The 13,903-nt window shown below is 40.4% G+C and overlaps 1 protein-coding gene across 7 annotated transcripts in view; it reads left to right on the forward strand.

Moving 5' to 3' along the window:
- Positions 1-13,903, forward strand: part of lrp8 (low density lipoprotein receptor-related protein 8, apolipoprotein e receptor) — a 163,664-nt gene that overhangs the window by 126,592 nt on the left and 23,169 nt on the right. For all 7 annotated transcript variants that reach the window (XM_051376853.1, XM_051376857.1, XM_051376855.1 and 4 more), the window contains exons 10-13: positions 5,615-5,786; positions 8,468-8,692; positions 9,402-9,520; positions 10,757-10,896. In XM_051376853.1, the coding sequence (XP_051232813.1) occupies positions 5,615-5,786; positions 8,468-8,692; positions 9,402-9,520; positions 10,757-10,896 (656 nt within the window). The remainder of the gene's footprint in view (positions 1-5,614; positions 5,787-8,467; positions 8,693-9,401; positions 9,521-10,756; positions 10,897-13,903) is intronic.

Raw genomic sequence — 13,903 nt, forward strand, 5'->3', positions numbered from 1 at the left:
GCTCTTACTCTGGGAGTGTGAGTGCCTTGCAACTAACCCTTTACTTAAATTGGGAATAGAAACTTTAACTGATTGAGTTACACAGCAAATTAACTTTTTTTGTGGGAAAAGAGAGAGAAAAGAGTGTTATTAGTGATTACCGCCATCGGTCTTAGGTTGAGTCATTATAGGGTGAACTGGTCTGGTAATGAGAGAGCTTAAAGCAGAAAACAGGCCCTCACTCTTAAGCTAAGTGGCATAAAATCCACCATTGATTGCTTCATGTCTCTCTGTGTGAATCTTTATTACTGCTAGGCAGAGCAAACAGTCCTTGTCAGGTCAGGGCATTTATAAGAGGGGAGGATAGGCAAGCAGAGGAGAAAAGATAGAGAAAAAAAGATGGATGCGTTGTATGAATATCTCTCTGCTCATTGAAGTAACCCAGAGATGCATCCTGCAGTGTTGACTGTGGCACATTATAGTGTGCCAAAGGAGACGGAAAGACAGAAAATGTGACAGAATTTATTGTTTATGTTGTGGTTTATTTTTTCCTAGGCACAAATAGGGCTGGGACCATACATGCTGAGATATCTGCTTTGCAAAGCTGATGAAATGAAATGTGAATTTAATGAAGCTCCATTTGCCTGTGAACTCATTTTTAGACACATGTAAACCCAATCACACATGGCCACAGACGTCAGCACATATAAACACTTTCTGGTCACACAAATGCACATGTCGTCATTTTGGGGAGTCATGTCAAAGTTTGCACACAGACACAATTCCCCTGTGACTGACTGGCCTGGAGGAATGTCACGTTCTGTGCTGAGATGTGACATGTGCCAAATGGCAATATAATTTGCACATATTGAAGTGCAGGCTGCAAAATACCAGGCTGTTGTTTGTGCTTTTTTCTCGGAGGCACACAGCAAAAACACAATGTCATCCTCAAGTTACACACAATCCCATATATAGCTTTTTTCCCCCTGCATTTCTTGCTTGTGTTTGTTGTAGTTAGTGCAAGTTGAGCCTATGCAGATAATTAGGAGAAGAGTTACTCATAGCTGAAGAATAACCTCTGCTCTTTGCATTCTCGTATGTGAGTATATTTCATTCTTATCCTTACACGTTGTTTCAGCCTCTGCAGATTAATTTCAGAGTAATATGCAACTGTTACAGTAGCAATGCTAATTAAAATTTAAGTGCCAGGTTGGAGTTATAATGCGTTCACTCTTCTGAGCTGGTATTTGTGTATGCGTATCTGTGTGCATGTTTGTATTGGTACATGGCAGCGCCCATTAAGTCCCCTGAAGAAAGCCTTGCTCTACTACTAATTGCATTCATTGTTTTTGTGTTTACACCTTTATGGGTGTGATGCCACTCACTGAGTCGTCAACTTGAGTTATTATTATTGTGCATAAGAGACAGCAAGAGAGAGAGGCAGTGTGGGAGTTTACTTTATGTATGAGGTATGAGAATAACAGCCGGTCCACACAGACCACAGTTTCTGAGGCATTTCTTGACCAGTTTAGTTGTTATGTCATACATAGTTAATACAAAATTAGATTGGGACAAGACCAACAAAGAGAAAAAGAAGGATGGAGATATGAGAGCCCACTTACATGAAGGAAGATAACACCTGACACCATTTCTCAAGTATTATTATCATTTTATGTCACAGCTGATCGGTCAACATATTAAGGGGAAGTACTGCAGCATAGTTTCTTAAGAAAAATGTTTTTCAGTATCACTTTTTTTTATTATTGAAAAAAGCTCAATAAAATAAAACTGTTCAATGTTGCAACTAGAACTTCAAGTGCTGCAATAATGATAATAGCATTTCTGTTTTTTGATATTAACTGATGTTTATAATGTAATTGTTGGATTCAACAATATATTCAGGGTGGATAAAAAAAAACAAATAACTATGCTGCAGATTTGACATGTCAATCAAACAACAAATATCCCTCACTGGCTCTGTTCAGTTGCATCAACTCAACTCAAGTTCATTGTTTGCAGTGGTGAAAGGGCAAATATTGGGTGCACTGAAATATTAATGATATAGGTAACATTCGCATACAGAAAATAAAGTTGCTCTCTAATGACAGTTGACAACAGAGCCCTTTAAGGCAGTCAAATTAAAGTTTATGAAATTTACAGACTGGAGCCTGATAAAACGAGAAAGATGTGACAGCATGAAATACATTGCAGGTACACACACAGACTGGTTGATAAATGCCGGACACGCTGTCGCAACAATGCAGAAGAAATGTACTGCCAGTGGACCAGTCTTTCTTTCTTTCTTTTTCTTTCTTTCTTTCTTTCTTTCTTTTTTCTTTTTTCTTTTTTTGCTTTTGTTTCTTTCTCTTGTTTCTTGTTCTTGCTCTCATCTACAGTGTACTGCAGGCTTAACAATGCCAAGAGCAGTTTGTGCCACACTTGACAGTGTGAGCACACAGTTTTCAAAAAAGGTTTAAAACAGTGGTCAGATTTTCCCCGCTGTCAAAAGAGTTTGCCATGGGACCCAAGATGTTGTGGAACACTGTCAAAGCTCATCTCAGAAGTTTCTCTTTCAGTTTTAGCTATTTAATGAACTAGTACATAACATTTTATTCTCTCTGCCTGTAGGAATATTGGAAATATTAATCCGGAATACAAATTTCGCATATATCTATATATTTTTCAAGCTTGTTAGAAGAAAAGGAAACAATTCTTGCCTTCCACAGAAATAATGAAGCATTATATAACTTGCTTTGTCATGAGGAATGCTACAGAGTTAAAAAAAAACAGCACTTTTTGACATTTGTTGACAGAAGGTTCATTTCTGTTCCCTGCTGCAGCATCTATTCATCATTATATACCATGGTTTGTATGTCTTAATGAGCATGGCTGATGTGTTTCTACTTCCAGACGTATCATCATCCTAATAACCTCATCCAGTGTAGGTCCATTCACGCTGGCTACAACTGTACATCCCCATCATCCTGCAGAATTTCATACCTTTATGTCTGACCTTTCTGTCTGTCTTCATGTTGGATTTTTTATTATTAGTTTGCATAACTCCACAACATAAACATCTGCTTTGGTATGAATCAAATCAATGCTCCTGCAGTGCCTGATGGCATTTCCCCAGCCCCTATTTATCTTTTCACTGCATTATCTTAATTGGCTAACGTGGCACAACGGCCCTGAACTGGCAGTACAGATTAAAATATATCTAGGGGACCCTGTTCTTCTTAGGAAAGTCGACTGTTGCTCTGCTGGAATCTACTGAGGAGAGATAATATTGTACCATTTGATGACATCTCTGGTGCCTTGGCCTGAAGAAAACTGTGACTCAGCTTTTTTTTGCCTTGAGGAGGACATATTGCTACGACAACAGTGATGAGGGATTGAGATGTTGTCTTGAAAAAGTGAGTCAGGGGGACTGATGAAAGAGAAATTAGATCTATCTCTGTCCTTACTTCAAAATGTTGTTACTCTCTTTTTCTCATCCTGTCTTTCTCACTTTTTTCTGTTTCACTCTGCCCACCTGACTTTCTTTCCCCTGCTGTCACTTGACTTTTTGATATATTTTCCTTCCGGCTTCCTCCCCTAATTACAATCTCTTACTCTTCATTTCTCCATGACTCTACCTGCATCCATCACATTTGCTTGTGCCTGTCTCTTTCTTACTTCATTCCTTTCTGTCTTTCTCTCCCTCTCTTTTCCTCTCTTTCTCTCTCTCAGCAGGTGAAATTGATGGTTACAAACCTAGTAGTCAGAGGAAAATGATTGGATCCAAACAGTAGTAGAAATGTAATATTTTCTCCCTGTGCAGTAGCCCGTATTAAACCGGGGCTGGGGAAACCTATTGAGGGATGGTTGGCTCTGTGTGAAAGTATGAGTTTGTGTGTCTGTGTGTGTGTATGCCAGTGTGTGACTGTTGCCCAACTTTGTCTCTTTCTGGGCATTTCTGCTTTACTGGACAGTGTGGAGTGGAGAGTAACATGACAGATAGAAGAGAGAAGCAAGGATGAATGAAGGAAACTAGAAAATGAGATGGGTGGGTATTTGTGCGAAAGAGAGCAAAAAGATAAAGACAGAGAGGGAACCAGGCAGACAGAGAGAAATCGAGGGCAAAAGAGTACTGCTGGAAAAATAAAGGATATAAATAAAGGGAAATTATTGGAGTGCACTATGATGAATGATATAGAAGGTAAGGTAAAATGTCATGGATTTGTGAGTGTATATACAGTTTGTATAGGAGGTGAAAATACCGTATGCAAACAACATTTTTTGTGTCTGTGTACTAAAGATGAAGTTGACCTTGTCGACTGCATGAGAATTATTTAAATGCTTGAGTCATGCTCACCTTCAGCCTGCTGAAAAATGTGCCCCAGGTAACTGATGTCCCAGCAAACGGCAGGCATTGCACACACCAGAGGAAGAGAACCCAGAAACACACTTTTGACATGCTTTTGCACTAAAAATAGAACAATGTGTCATGTCTAGTTTTCAGGCTACTTCATCCACCTGCACATTGTGCTTCACTGCTTCATCCAGCAGCAGCACACACACTCACATACACACGTTGCAAAAACAATGCTCTTTAAATGGATGTGTCCCTTTTAAGCCTTCTTCGCTTTAAGTTTGTGCCACCTTAAATAATGTATGTGTTTTCTGCAAAGCATAATTGTGAGAATAATTAAGTAAACAGCAGTGTGTGTGTGTGTGTGTGTGTGTGCGTGTGTGCGTGCAGTATATTTTCCTTTTAAATGGTTTATTTGGATGATTTATTCATGCTCACATCATCAAAAATACATGCTTTATGGACCTAAATAGTACAAATGCAAAACAAGACCTCTTACATTATGTTCCCTCTTTGGAATAAGAATTAACAGCCCAACACCACCCATGGTATCTTTGTAGACATTAGTATGTTTTTAAAAGTACTGCTGAAGTGCATGTCATGGGGAAAAGGACTAATTTATTTGCAGCCTTAAACAAACTAATTTGTCTTTATCAGAGGCAAAGTGGACAAAGACGTAAGACAAATATAGTCAACATAAAATAGTTGTACAATTGTCATTGGATGGTTGGTTGAACAGTATTTGAAATATATTGGATAATGGATTCAAGAGTGGTGGTTGCCATTGCCAACTCATCAGTGTAAGAATAATACACAAATGTTATCAAAATATTAAAGGGCAAACTTATTTTTAATTCAGTGCAGTGAGCAGCACTGGCATAAAGTCAGTGTGACCTTGTCTGTCTCAGGCTCAGGAGCAGTCTGGATTGCATGTTAGCAAAAATGCAGATGTGCAGGTTCACCTTTCAAATACAGGTTTCGGATGTGTGCTACAATGGATTGTATCAATGTCAAGGTCAGCAAATGTTTCCATGTCATATATACACTAGCACGCTCATGATTGACAGTACCGCAAATGGCCCATGTCCAATAGAGAGTGGGATGAGAATGATAAATGTACTCTTTTGGGGTTACAATAATAGGTTAATGGCCGTCAAGGGTCTCCACCCGCCTCAGGAGCGCCGTGGCCCGTCTGTCCAATCTTGCCAATGTCAAATAGTAAATAAATGGCAGAGACGTTTTCGTATGCGATTGTGACATAAATGTCTTTTACTGCCCCATCAGGAAAGAGTCCATACCTGATGTTCACCAACCGCCATGAGATCCGTCGCATCGACCTGCTGAAGAGTGAATACGCACAGGTGGTTCCCACGCTGAAGAATGCAGTGGCCCTGGATGTAGACGTATCCACCAACAAGATGTTCTGGTGTGATCTATATCATCGTAAAATATACAGGTACGTGTGATTTGTGTGATATTTACCATAATATCTGATGGAAGTAAAATATTTGCTATAAAACAATGAATGACTTTGGGAGTTTGGATAATGCTCCCTCTTTGTTCTTCAGCCATTCTGTCACTCTGTTTCCTCTGTCCATCCATCTTGTCTGCTTCAACCTGTCACACCTTCTGGTTGGGAGACAGACACACGTGGGGGTGTGTGTGTGTGTGTGTGTGTGTGTGTGTGTGTGTGTGTGTGTGTGTGTGTGTGTGTGTGTCAGACACACCTGGTGTATCATCGGTCCGACAGTAAAGGTGGAGCTGTTTGCCCTTCACACACACATATAGTATGAGCACACACACAATTACTCATACTGTAGGTATATCATTACTTTGATCTTACGTGTGTGTGTGTGTGTGTGTGTGTGTGTGCGTGTGTGTGTGTGTGTGTCTCACCCTGATGGTTGACAGGTAGTGGGAGGGGCCTTCTATCATCTCAGCTGAGCCATATGCTCTCTCTAATTTCACTGCCTCAATAATCACCACCATTACTCATCTGCATACACACACACGCACATACATCCACATACACATACATCTACACAAACTCAGCGATACACTCAAGGGCTTGTGACAGAGAAAGGACAAATGAACTCATTCGTAATGATGAACTCGACTTTGGAAGCAGCAGTAAACACACACACGTACACTTTACATGGCCAGCAACAAGTGAATTTATAAATCTACTTGGAGTTGTTGTTGGTTGTGTTTGTCCCCCTCTCAGCCTATGAAAATAATAAATTTTTATACACCAAAACCATAAAGGAATGCCATTGGCTCAGTACATTTAGACTTCTTTATCAGCTATAAATGACTTTGGCGGGGCACAGATGTCACGCACTACTGATTGGTTAGGGCAATCGGTGAGCATGAACACATCAAGCTGAATAAATGAAGTGAAACGAAATGGCAATTAGTCTCTATGAAAAAGTTATGGTTTTTCTTTGTACCTCCTTATTACTTTCTTCTCATATATAATGTTTCAAGAACGCTTTCTTGTTCCACTGATTTTTTAAATAACCGAATACCTTGAATCTTAATTGTAAGAAGGTGATTGATCACACCTTTTACCCAAGCATCTAACATTTGCAGTGTTTTTCAAATGGAAATAGCTGTGTATTTAAAAGCGATTCCTCCTCATTGTCCCTAACCGTGACGCTGTGATTTTCCTGGCTAATTCATAGTTATTAGCAAGCTACGGGTCGATGACTTGTTAACTTCTCCCCATGATGGAGATGTCTGTTGCGAACAATAATACAGCCAATTAAAGATGCAATCTGCTCAGTGGTCTTGGACTCATCTGTCTCTGTCTTATTCCTTACACTAGTCTGCCCTGTAATCATCCCTCCATCCTGTTTATCCTTGTCTATCTGAATATTTGTAATTAATAAGGACATAATAAAAAGTACCCATACTACGTGAAAGTATATGTTAGTAAAGGCAAATATTTGTGTAATAATGATAATTTATGCATGATATCTACAAGACACTAGGGTATGTATTTATTTATGTATATATTATTGTAAATAAATTGAGATTTGATTATTATATTGGACAAGTCATAGATTATAAGTTAAATAAAAATAAAATACGGTAAAATACTAGTCACAGTGTGGTATGTTTCAGAGTAAATCTGTGTCATTTTTATCCCACAATTGTCTGTAATGTACAGTTCCTAATTAGACCAGTGCACTAATAACACAAGGGATTTCATCCACGTCCACTTTGCTCCAGCCCCCCATTTTAATTTGCTCCCTGAGTGAGAGGCAGATGTTGGATACATGTTATAAACCGAGGGACACAAGAAAGAAACCTTAGATTATCTATCACTAGCCAGCAGCAGGCTAAATTTCCTCCAATAGATAAAGATGTCTGCAGTGACAAACAGCAACACAGCCAATTAATAACACAATCTGCTTCCAAGTCCCCTACTCATCCATCTCTACCTCATCCCTTGGTCCAACTACCAGCCTTCTATTTTAGTTAAGCTGCTCCTCCCATCTGTACTCCATTCTTGTATGCTTCAATAACGTGATGACGGGGTGTAAATTGGGACATTGCATTCCCCAACCTTTTAACAAGATTGTCTTGTATTGTCTTGTTTTATAGCTCTCGTGTAGTGAAGACAATAATGTGCTGCGTATGACAGTGTTGGGGAAGAAAGGGAAAAGAGAAAAGTAGAAATGGGGACAGAAGAATGGACGGACAGTAAGTGGGACGCAAGAGGAAAATAGAGAGAGATTGAGAAGACGAGAGACACAGACAGGGAGAGTGACAAAAACAGAGATAGAGGCAGGTTGTTCTATAACCTGCTGAGAGATAAAGACAGACTCTTTCCCCCTGGGAGGTTCTGTTTGGTGAGAAGCCTGAGGTTGTTATAGAGGTGTCAGAGTTTGGGTGCCCCTGACATTGCATTATCTAGAGTAAAGAATACCTGCTCCCCAGCATGTGCAAGTATCTAAGGCAGTTAGTCCACTCAAGTCTTTTCCTCACAGGAAAAAGAGACCAGAATAAACAGGAACAAATCTAGCAACATGCAACTTTGCACTTTCTGCTTTTTTCTGCCTGTTCCTAAATTATTAGGTATTTCATAATTTCTACAACACTGACTGGCAGCTCTTTTCTACCGTCCACCAGTGCTTACATCAACAAGGCCAGTGACTCGTCGCAGCAGGTGACTCTCATTGACTCGCTCCACTCCCCCGAGGGCCTGGCCGTCGACTGGGTTCACAAGAACATCTACTGGACCGACTCGGGCAACAAGAGCATCTCGGTCGCCACAGGAGACGGCAGGAAGAGAAAAGTGCTGATAGCCACTGAGCTGAGTGAGCCACGGGCCATCGCAGTGGATCCACACCAAGGGTGAGTAAAAGAGGTTTGAGGGTGGGCGTGAGAAGATGGCAAAGGAGCGGAGTTGTGAGTTGTGAAAGGGTAAGGAAGGAAGGATGGAGGTTAAGAATGGCAGGAAGGAGGGAGTGGGAGTGGGAGCGTGACCAGACAAGCCTGTGGGCATCACTGCCATAAGTTTTTAAAGAGAATTAATTTTGTCTAAAAGTAAACATTTTCACTGCACCATACAAACACAATTTGTAGTTCTGCACAGCTTAACAATTATTTGGACATACGACGTGACTCTTGTCTGCTCCATCTGCCCATTGCTCTTTGTCTCAGATGTCTTGAGTTCCCCAAAGGGCTCCTTTCACAACTCTACATGAAATACATGCAAATGAAGCTTAGCTTTAATGGACACACACGGACACACGGTTAAAAGTGGTCCAAGTTTCCAGTACCTGCTGTTTTGCACAGTATCTACTTTCCTTTAATGTCTCCAAGGCCTGTTTCAGAAGTAAAAGCATTGGAGAGAAAATGAGATAGTTACAGAGACAGAGTCAGACAGGGACATTGTGTGACAGAATACAGTAGATTCAGTCACATATTAGTTGTATTCTCAAACTTGACTATGACATTGCACATTAAAAACCTATTTACTGCCCCTGAAAAGGGGCTTTTTTCTTCTTTTGTACTCAGTTGTACCCCTCAGTGCTTAACTGGTATATGTGCCTTTCCACAGGTTTATGTACTGGTCAGACTGGGGAGGTCAGGCCAAAATAGAGAAGTCTGGATTGAATGGAGTGGACCGGCAAGTTCTGGTGTCTGAACACATCGAGTGGCCCAACGGAATCACACTGGGTAAGGGAGGACAGAATACACAGCTTTGATCATGAAAGACTCATTGAAGAGGGCAGAGAAAACCACAAGATTGTACAGGGACAGGAAAATCAATCAGTTTTATAAACAAAGTTATAATGCTTTTGGAGAGAGACAAAAAAAATGGTTTGAGTAAATTCAACTCAAAGAAAGAAACAATAACAGAGATGGAGAGAGGGAAAGAAACAGACAAACAGCAAGAGCTGAGAGAAGAAAACAGTCTAGGGGTGCTGCAACCCCTGAGTAGCTCTTATTGTTATGGCTCAGTTTGTGTCTGGCTCTCATCAATCAAGCCAGCCAACACGGGCCTCCGAATTAATAAGCCAGACGCTCTCAGTCGTCGATACCTCCCGTCATCCCTTTCAACTCCCTCTGCGGCCAATAGCCAATTTTTCTCTGCTGCCCTTGCCTGAGGAGAAAGAGAGGCACACAGTTGCCACACTCTGTGGAATTGAGGTGTCACTACATCTGTATGAAAACAAATTATTTTTTAGAGTAAGGCGAATGAGAGAGTTGGCAAGATTGCACTATACTACTTTGGAAGAAGAGGTGGATTATTTTCCCCTGGTCATTGATTTCGCACAGAGCATGAGATTGTCTGAGTCAGGTTAGGTGAAGTTGTGAATGAAAATAAATCTCTTTTTTTTTTTGTTTTGTTAGAGCCATTAATGTGCCAAGCTGAAATGTTTAAATTGTGTTAACAAAAACTTTCAAATGTAAGCAATGCTGCCTAAGATGTCTCTTGCTGTCAAATTTAATGGAATCTGTAAAACTGCAAGTCAACACATTACTTTGTGGCCCATAGCTGGAGCGCAAAAATTGAGTCCTAAAGTAGGCAGTGTTGGGGACTGTTACATGCTGATAGAATTGTAATATTGAAAAGTGTTCCTTTAAAGGAAGTCCACCAAGACTAATCAATTTGCTCAAGGTCACATATTTTCCCCAGCAAATAAGTCAACCGGCAATATTACAATCACATCTGTGTTTTCTCAGCACAGGGCCTCAGCCGTCATGTCAAAGAAGATTGATGGTGTAGCTACTGGGCCATTACATTCATATACCTCTCACCCTAGGCCTTTTCTTTTGGAATGACCTCTCTCTCCATCCATCTCCCTCTCCATCCTCCTTTTTCCTTCTTGGTTTTGTTCTCTCTCTCTCTCTCTCTCTCTCTCTCTCTCTCTCTCTCTCTCTCTCTCTCTTCCTCCTCCATCTTCTCAGACTTGTCTAACAGGCGTCTCTACTGGGTGGACTCCAAGCTGCACCTCCTGTCTAGTGTGGATCTGAATGGAGACAACCGCAAAGTTCTGCTGTCCTCCCATCACCACCTGGGACACCCCTTCGCCCTCACTGTGTTCGAGGTACAGAAGGATTGAGATTCAAATCCCAGCCACACAAACTAGTCCAACTAATGGCGCCAGAGACCTTTAAATCTCATAGTATGCCAGTAAATTGTTTGTACAAGTACAAAGCGTACCACACTATGCTATTACATGTTACCCCATTAAATACAGAGAGCTTATATTCTACTTCTTTAGTCTTTCCCATTTTCCAGACCAGATGTTTTAATATTGATTTCTTTCCTTCGGGGTAGCTGTTATTTTTAGTTAATGTTGGCATGTTGAGAAAAGTAAGACCCTTGCGAAGTATAATCTGCTTTGTTTTCTCAAGGTCCTCTTAAGCAGCTAAATATCCAGTTTAGGGTATTAGCAAATTCCCTAAAATATCAGGCTAATGAAAGTAAAATATACAAATTAATACTAATTCTGGCATGAGGGTTTAATCGATTTCAAACCAGCTTGCTTCAACAGCTTCAATGAAGCTGATCATAATATTAAAAGAAAACAAATGTACCTTCAATTACAGCATAATATATATATTTATTTTCATTTTTCCCACTTTGGGACTTGGCATGGATCATTTGCAAACACTTGGCAGTGATTGTAGGAGGTCTCTACCTGAAAGGCAACAAGGAGTTAACGTCCTTATTCGACCTCAAAAAGTAGATACACAACAGAAAAATAGGTCTGTGCGCACTTATCTCTGCCTCATGGGTGACACTCTCCTATCTTGTTAGTTGATTCCCATCTTGGCAGTGTATTTCTAGATTTTTGGCGAGCCAAATTTAAGCATTGGACATGAGTATTTTATTATGGTTATTTATAACTAGAGCACATTGGGCCAGCTTCTTTGTCAGACATGGAGGACTAAAAATACTGCAGAGCAAATGCATGTAAGTTTTTGATGAATACTACGTGTCATTAAGGAACACCTGAATTGTTGCTTGTTACTGTAATAAGCACATACTGGTATTTTTATAAAGTATACTAGGGTGTGTCTGGCTGAAGAGAAGTTCGAGAGTTTAAGAAGTTGAGGAAGAGAATGAAGTAAATGAAGGAACATTGTCTGACTGAGAGATTGATTGAAAATAAATGAAAGATTGAGATGTTTTAAAAGTTTAGTAGCAAGATAAATGCGGAGAAGGGATTATCTTTTCAAGGGGCTGACGAGTGTAGTCACAGTAGAGTACAGCAATCGATGAAACTAATTTGAGTGTATTTATTGAGGCAGGAGTGAGTCTGTCTGTTAGAGCCCGTCAAGCATTGATGATGTGGAAGATGGAAAAGAGAACCAGAGGAGAGCAGGGGAGGGAGGATGAGGGACAGAAAAGACGAGAAATGTGAACAGGAATTGCTTTCTCCATTCTTCTATTTGCTACAAACACTGTGATGATGAGAAGCAAAGGGAGGAAGAGACATCCATCATGTCCAGCTGAGTGTGTGTGTGTGTGTGTGTGTGTGTGTGTGTGTGTGTGTGTGTGTGTGTGTGTTTGTGTGTAAAAAAGAGGAAGAAAACCAACGTTTCAGGCAAGCACGGAAAGTTCATCTCTTGAGATTAATAGCCCTCAGCTCTTCTGGTCTTCGTTCTGTTGGTTATGACACAGACCAAATTAAAAATCCTTTAGCAGTGCAGCAGAGTGTCCTGGTCCCAACAGGCCGATAATGGGAAGTTTGTTTCTTTGGAGTTGCCTGTTGTTTGAGTTGTGGACTGAAACAATGAACCATTTTTGTCCTTTTAATTTAGTTTGTGTCTTATCTGGGAAATGAGCCTCAAAGGAGCATTTTTGACTCTGGGTCTGTGTTAAACAGCAGATTAGCCCAGTTGTGTAACCTGCCATACTTTACACTAGATAATGATGTATCATTTATTGACATGAGGAGGAGGATAATTGTTTTTGGTCATTATAAACTGAGGTCTCCAAGCATGTTTGTGCTGCTGCAGGGGAAGAATGTGACTAGAGCTGCAGCGATTACTTGATAATCAATTCATCTTTCTTTTCAAGCAAAACTGCCAAACACATTTGAGAACCAGATTCAAAACAAGAAATCTTTGGACTGCCCCAACTGCTAAAAAAAAATCCTAGAGGAAACACTGCATACAATAGTTAATTTGCGCATGTGAGAGATATGAGGTTTCACAAATGTGAGTTAATATATACACATAGACTTTACCATAATACAGACTTTACATACATTCATACGGTGAGGATTATGGCCTGTACGGCCCCTCATATTCTTCAGTGATACACAGAACAATTCTGATGTACTAATCTTTCTTAAGACTGCAGAGGAGAGACACACGGTTCCTATATCAAAGTCTGAACACGCCACCACCAAACACACACATAAAAAAGACACACACACACAAACACAAACACAAACCCTTCCAGTCTGTGTCACCCCCTGCCTAGACACCAAGCCCTGAGGAAATGTTGATCGCAGAGGCATGCAGAGAGTAATGTTTTCTCTTTCTCTGGCTTTAGTATCATTGCATTACTCTTTATCCCCTCTTTGTTTGACTTGAGGGGATAGAGGGGGAGATGAGATGAGTTTTTGAAGAGAGGGGGATGGGGATTGAAAGAAAAAGACAATGGAAATAAACAAAGTCAGGAAGAAAGAAAATAATGGTGTCCTTTTACCATTGCATCGTAGGAAGATTTGGTTTCAGAGGTCCTGCACTCCGTTCACTCTGTTCAGGTTGAAGGTGGGAATTACATGAGCTCAACAAACTACAGTTGTCCCTTGCTTACAAGTGCAGAGCACTAGCTGCGGTCCGGTCGGGCTAGTGCAGTCACAATAACTTCTCTTTACAAATACTGAGGTATTTGTACCATGGACTACTGTCTCATAACTGGCCGCAAAACATTGCTTTGTGAAACAGATCTTTCTCTGACAAAGGATGTTAAATAAAATATACACAACACAGCTAATAATCTATGATAATTTGCTCTGTTTTGGACTGCGACATGCCTGCTTTTGGTCAACAGCATGGATTTGTTTCACCATAGTTAATTTTACCTCTTCGATT

This window comes from Dicentrarchus labrax, unplaced genomic scaffold, assembly GCF_905237075.1.
Source record: "Dicentrarchus labrax unplaced genomic scaffold, dlabrax2021, whole genome shotgun sequence".
NCBI lineage: Eukaryota > Metazoa > Chordata > Actinopteri > Moronidae > Dicentrarchus > Dicentrarchus labrax.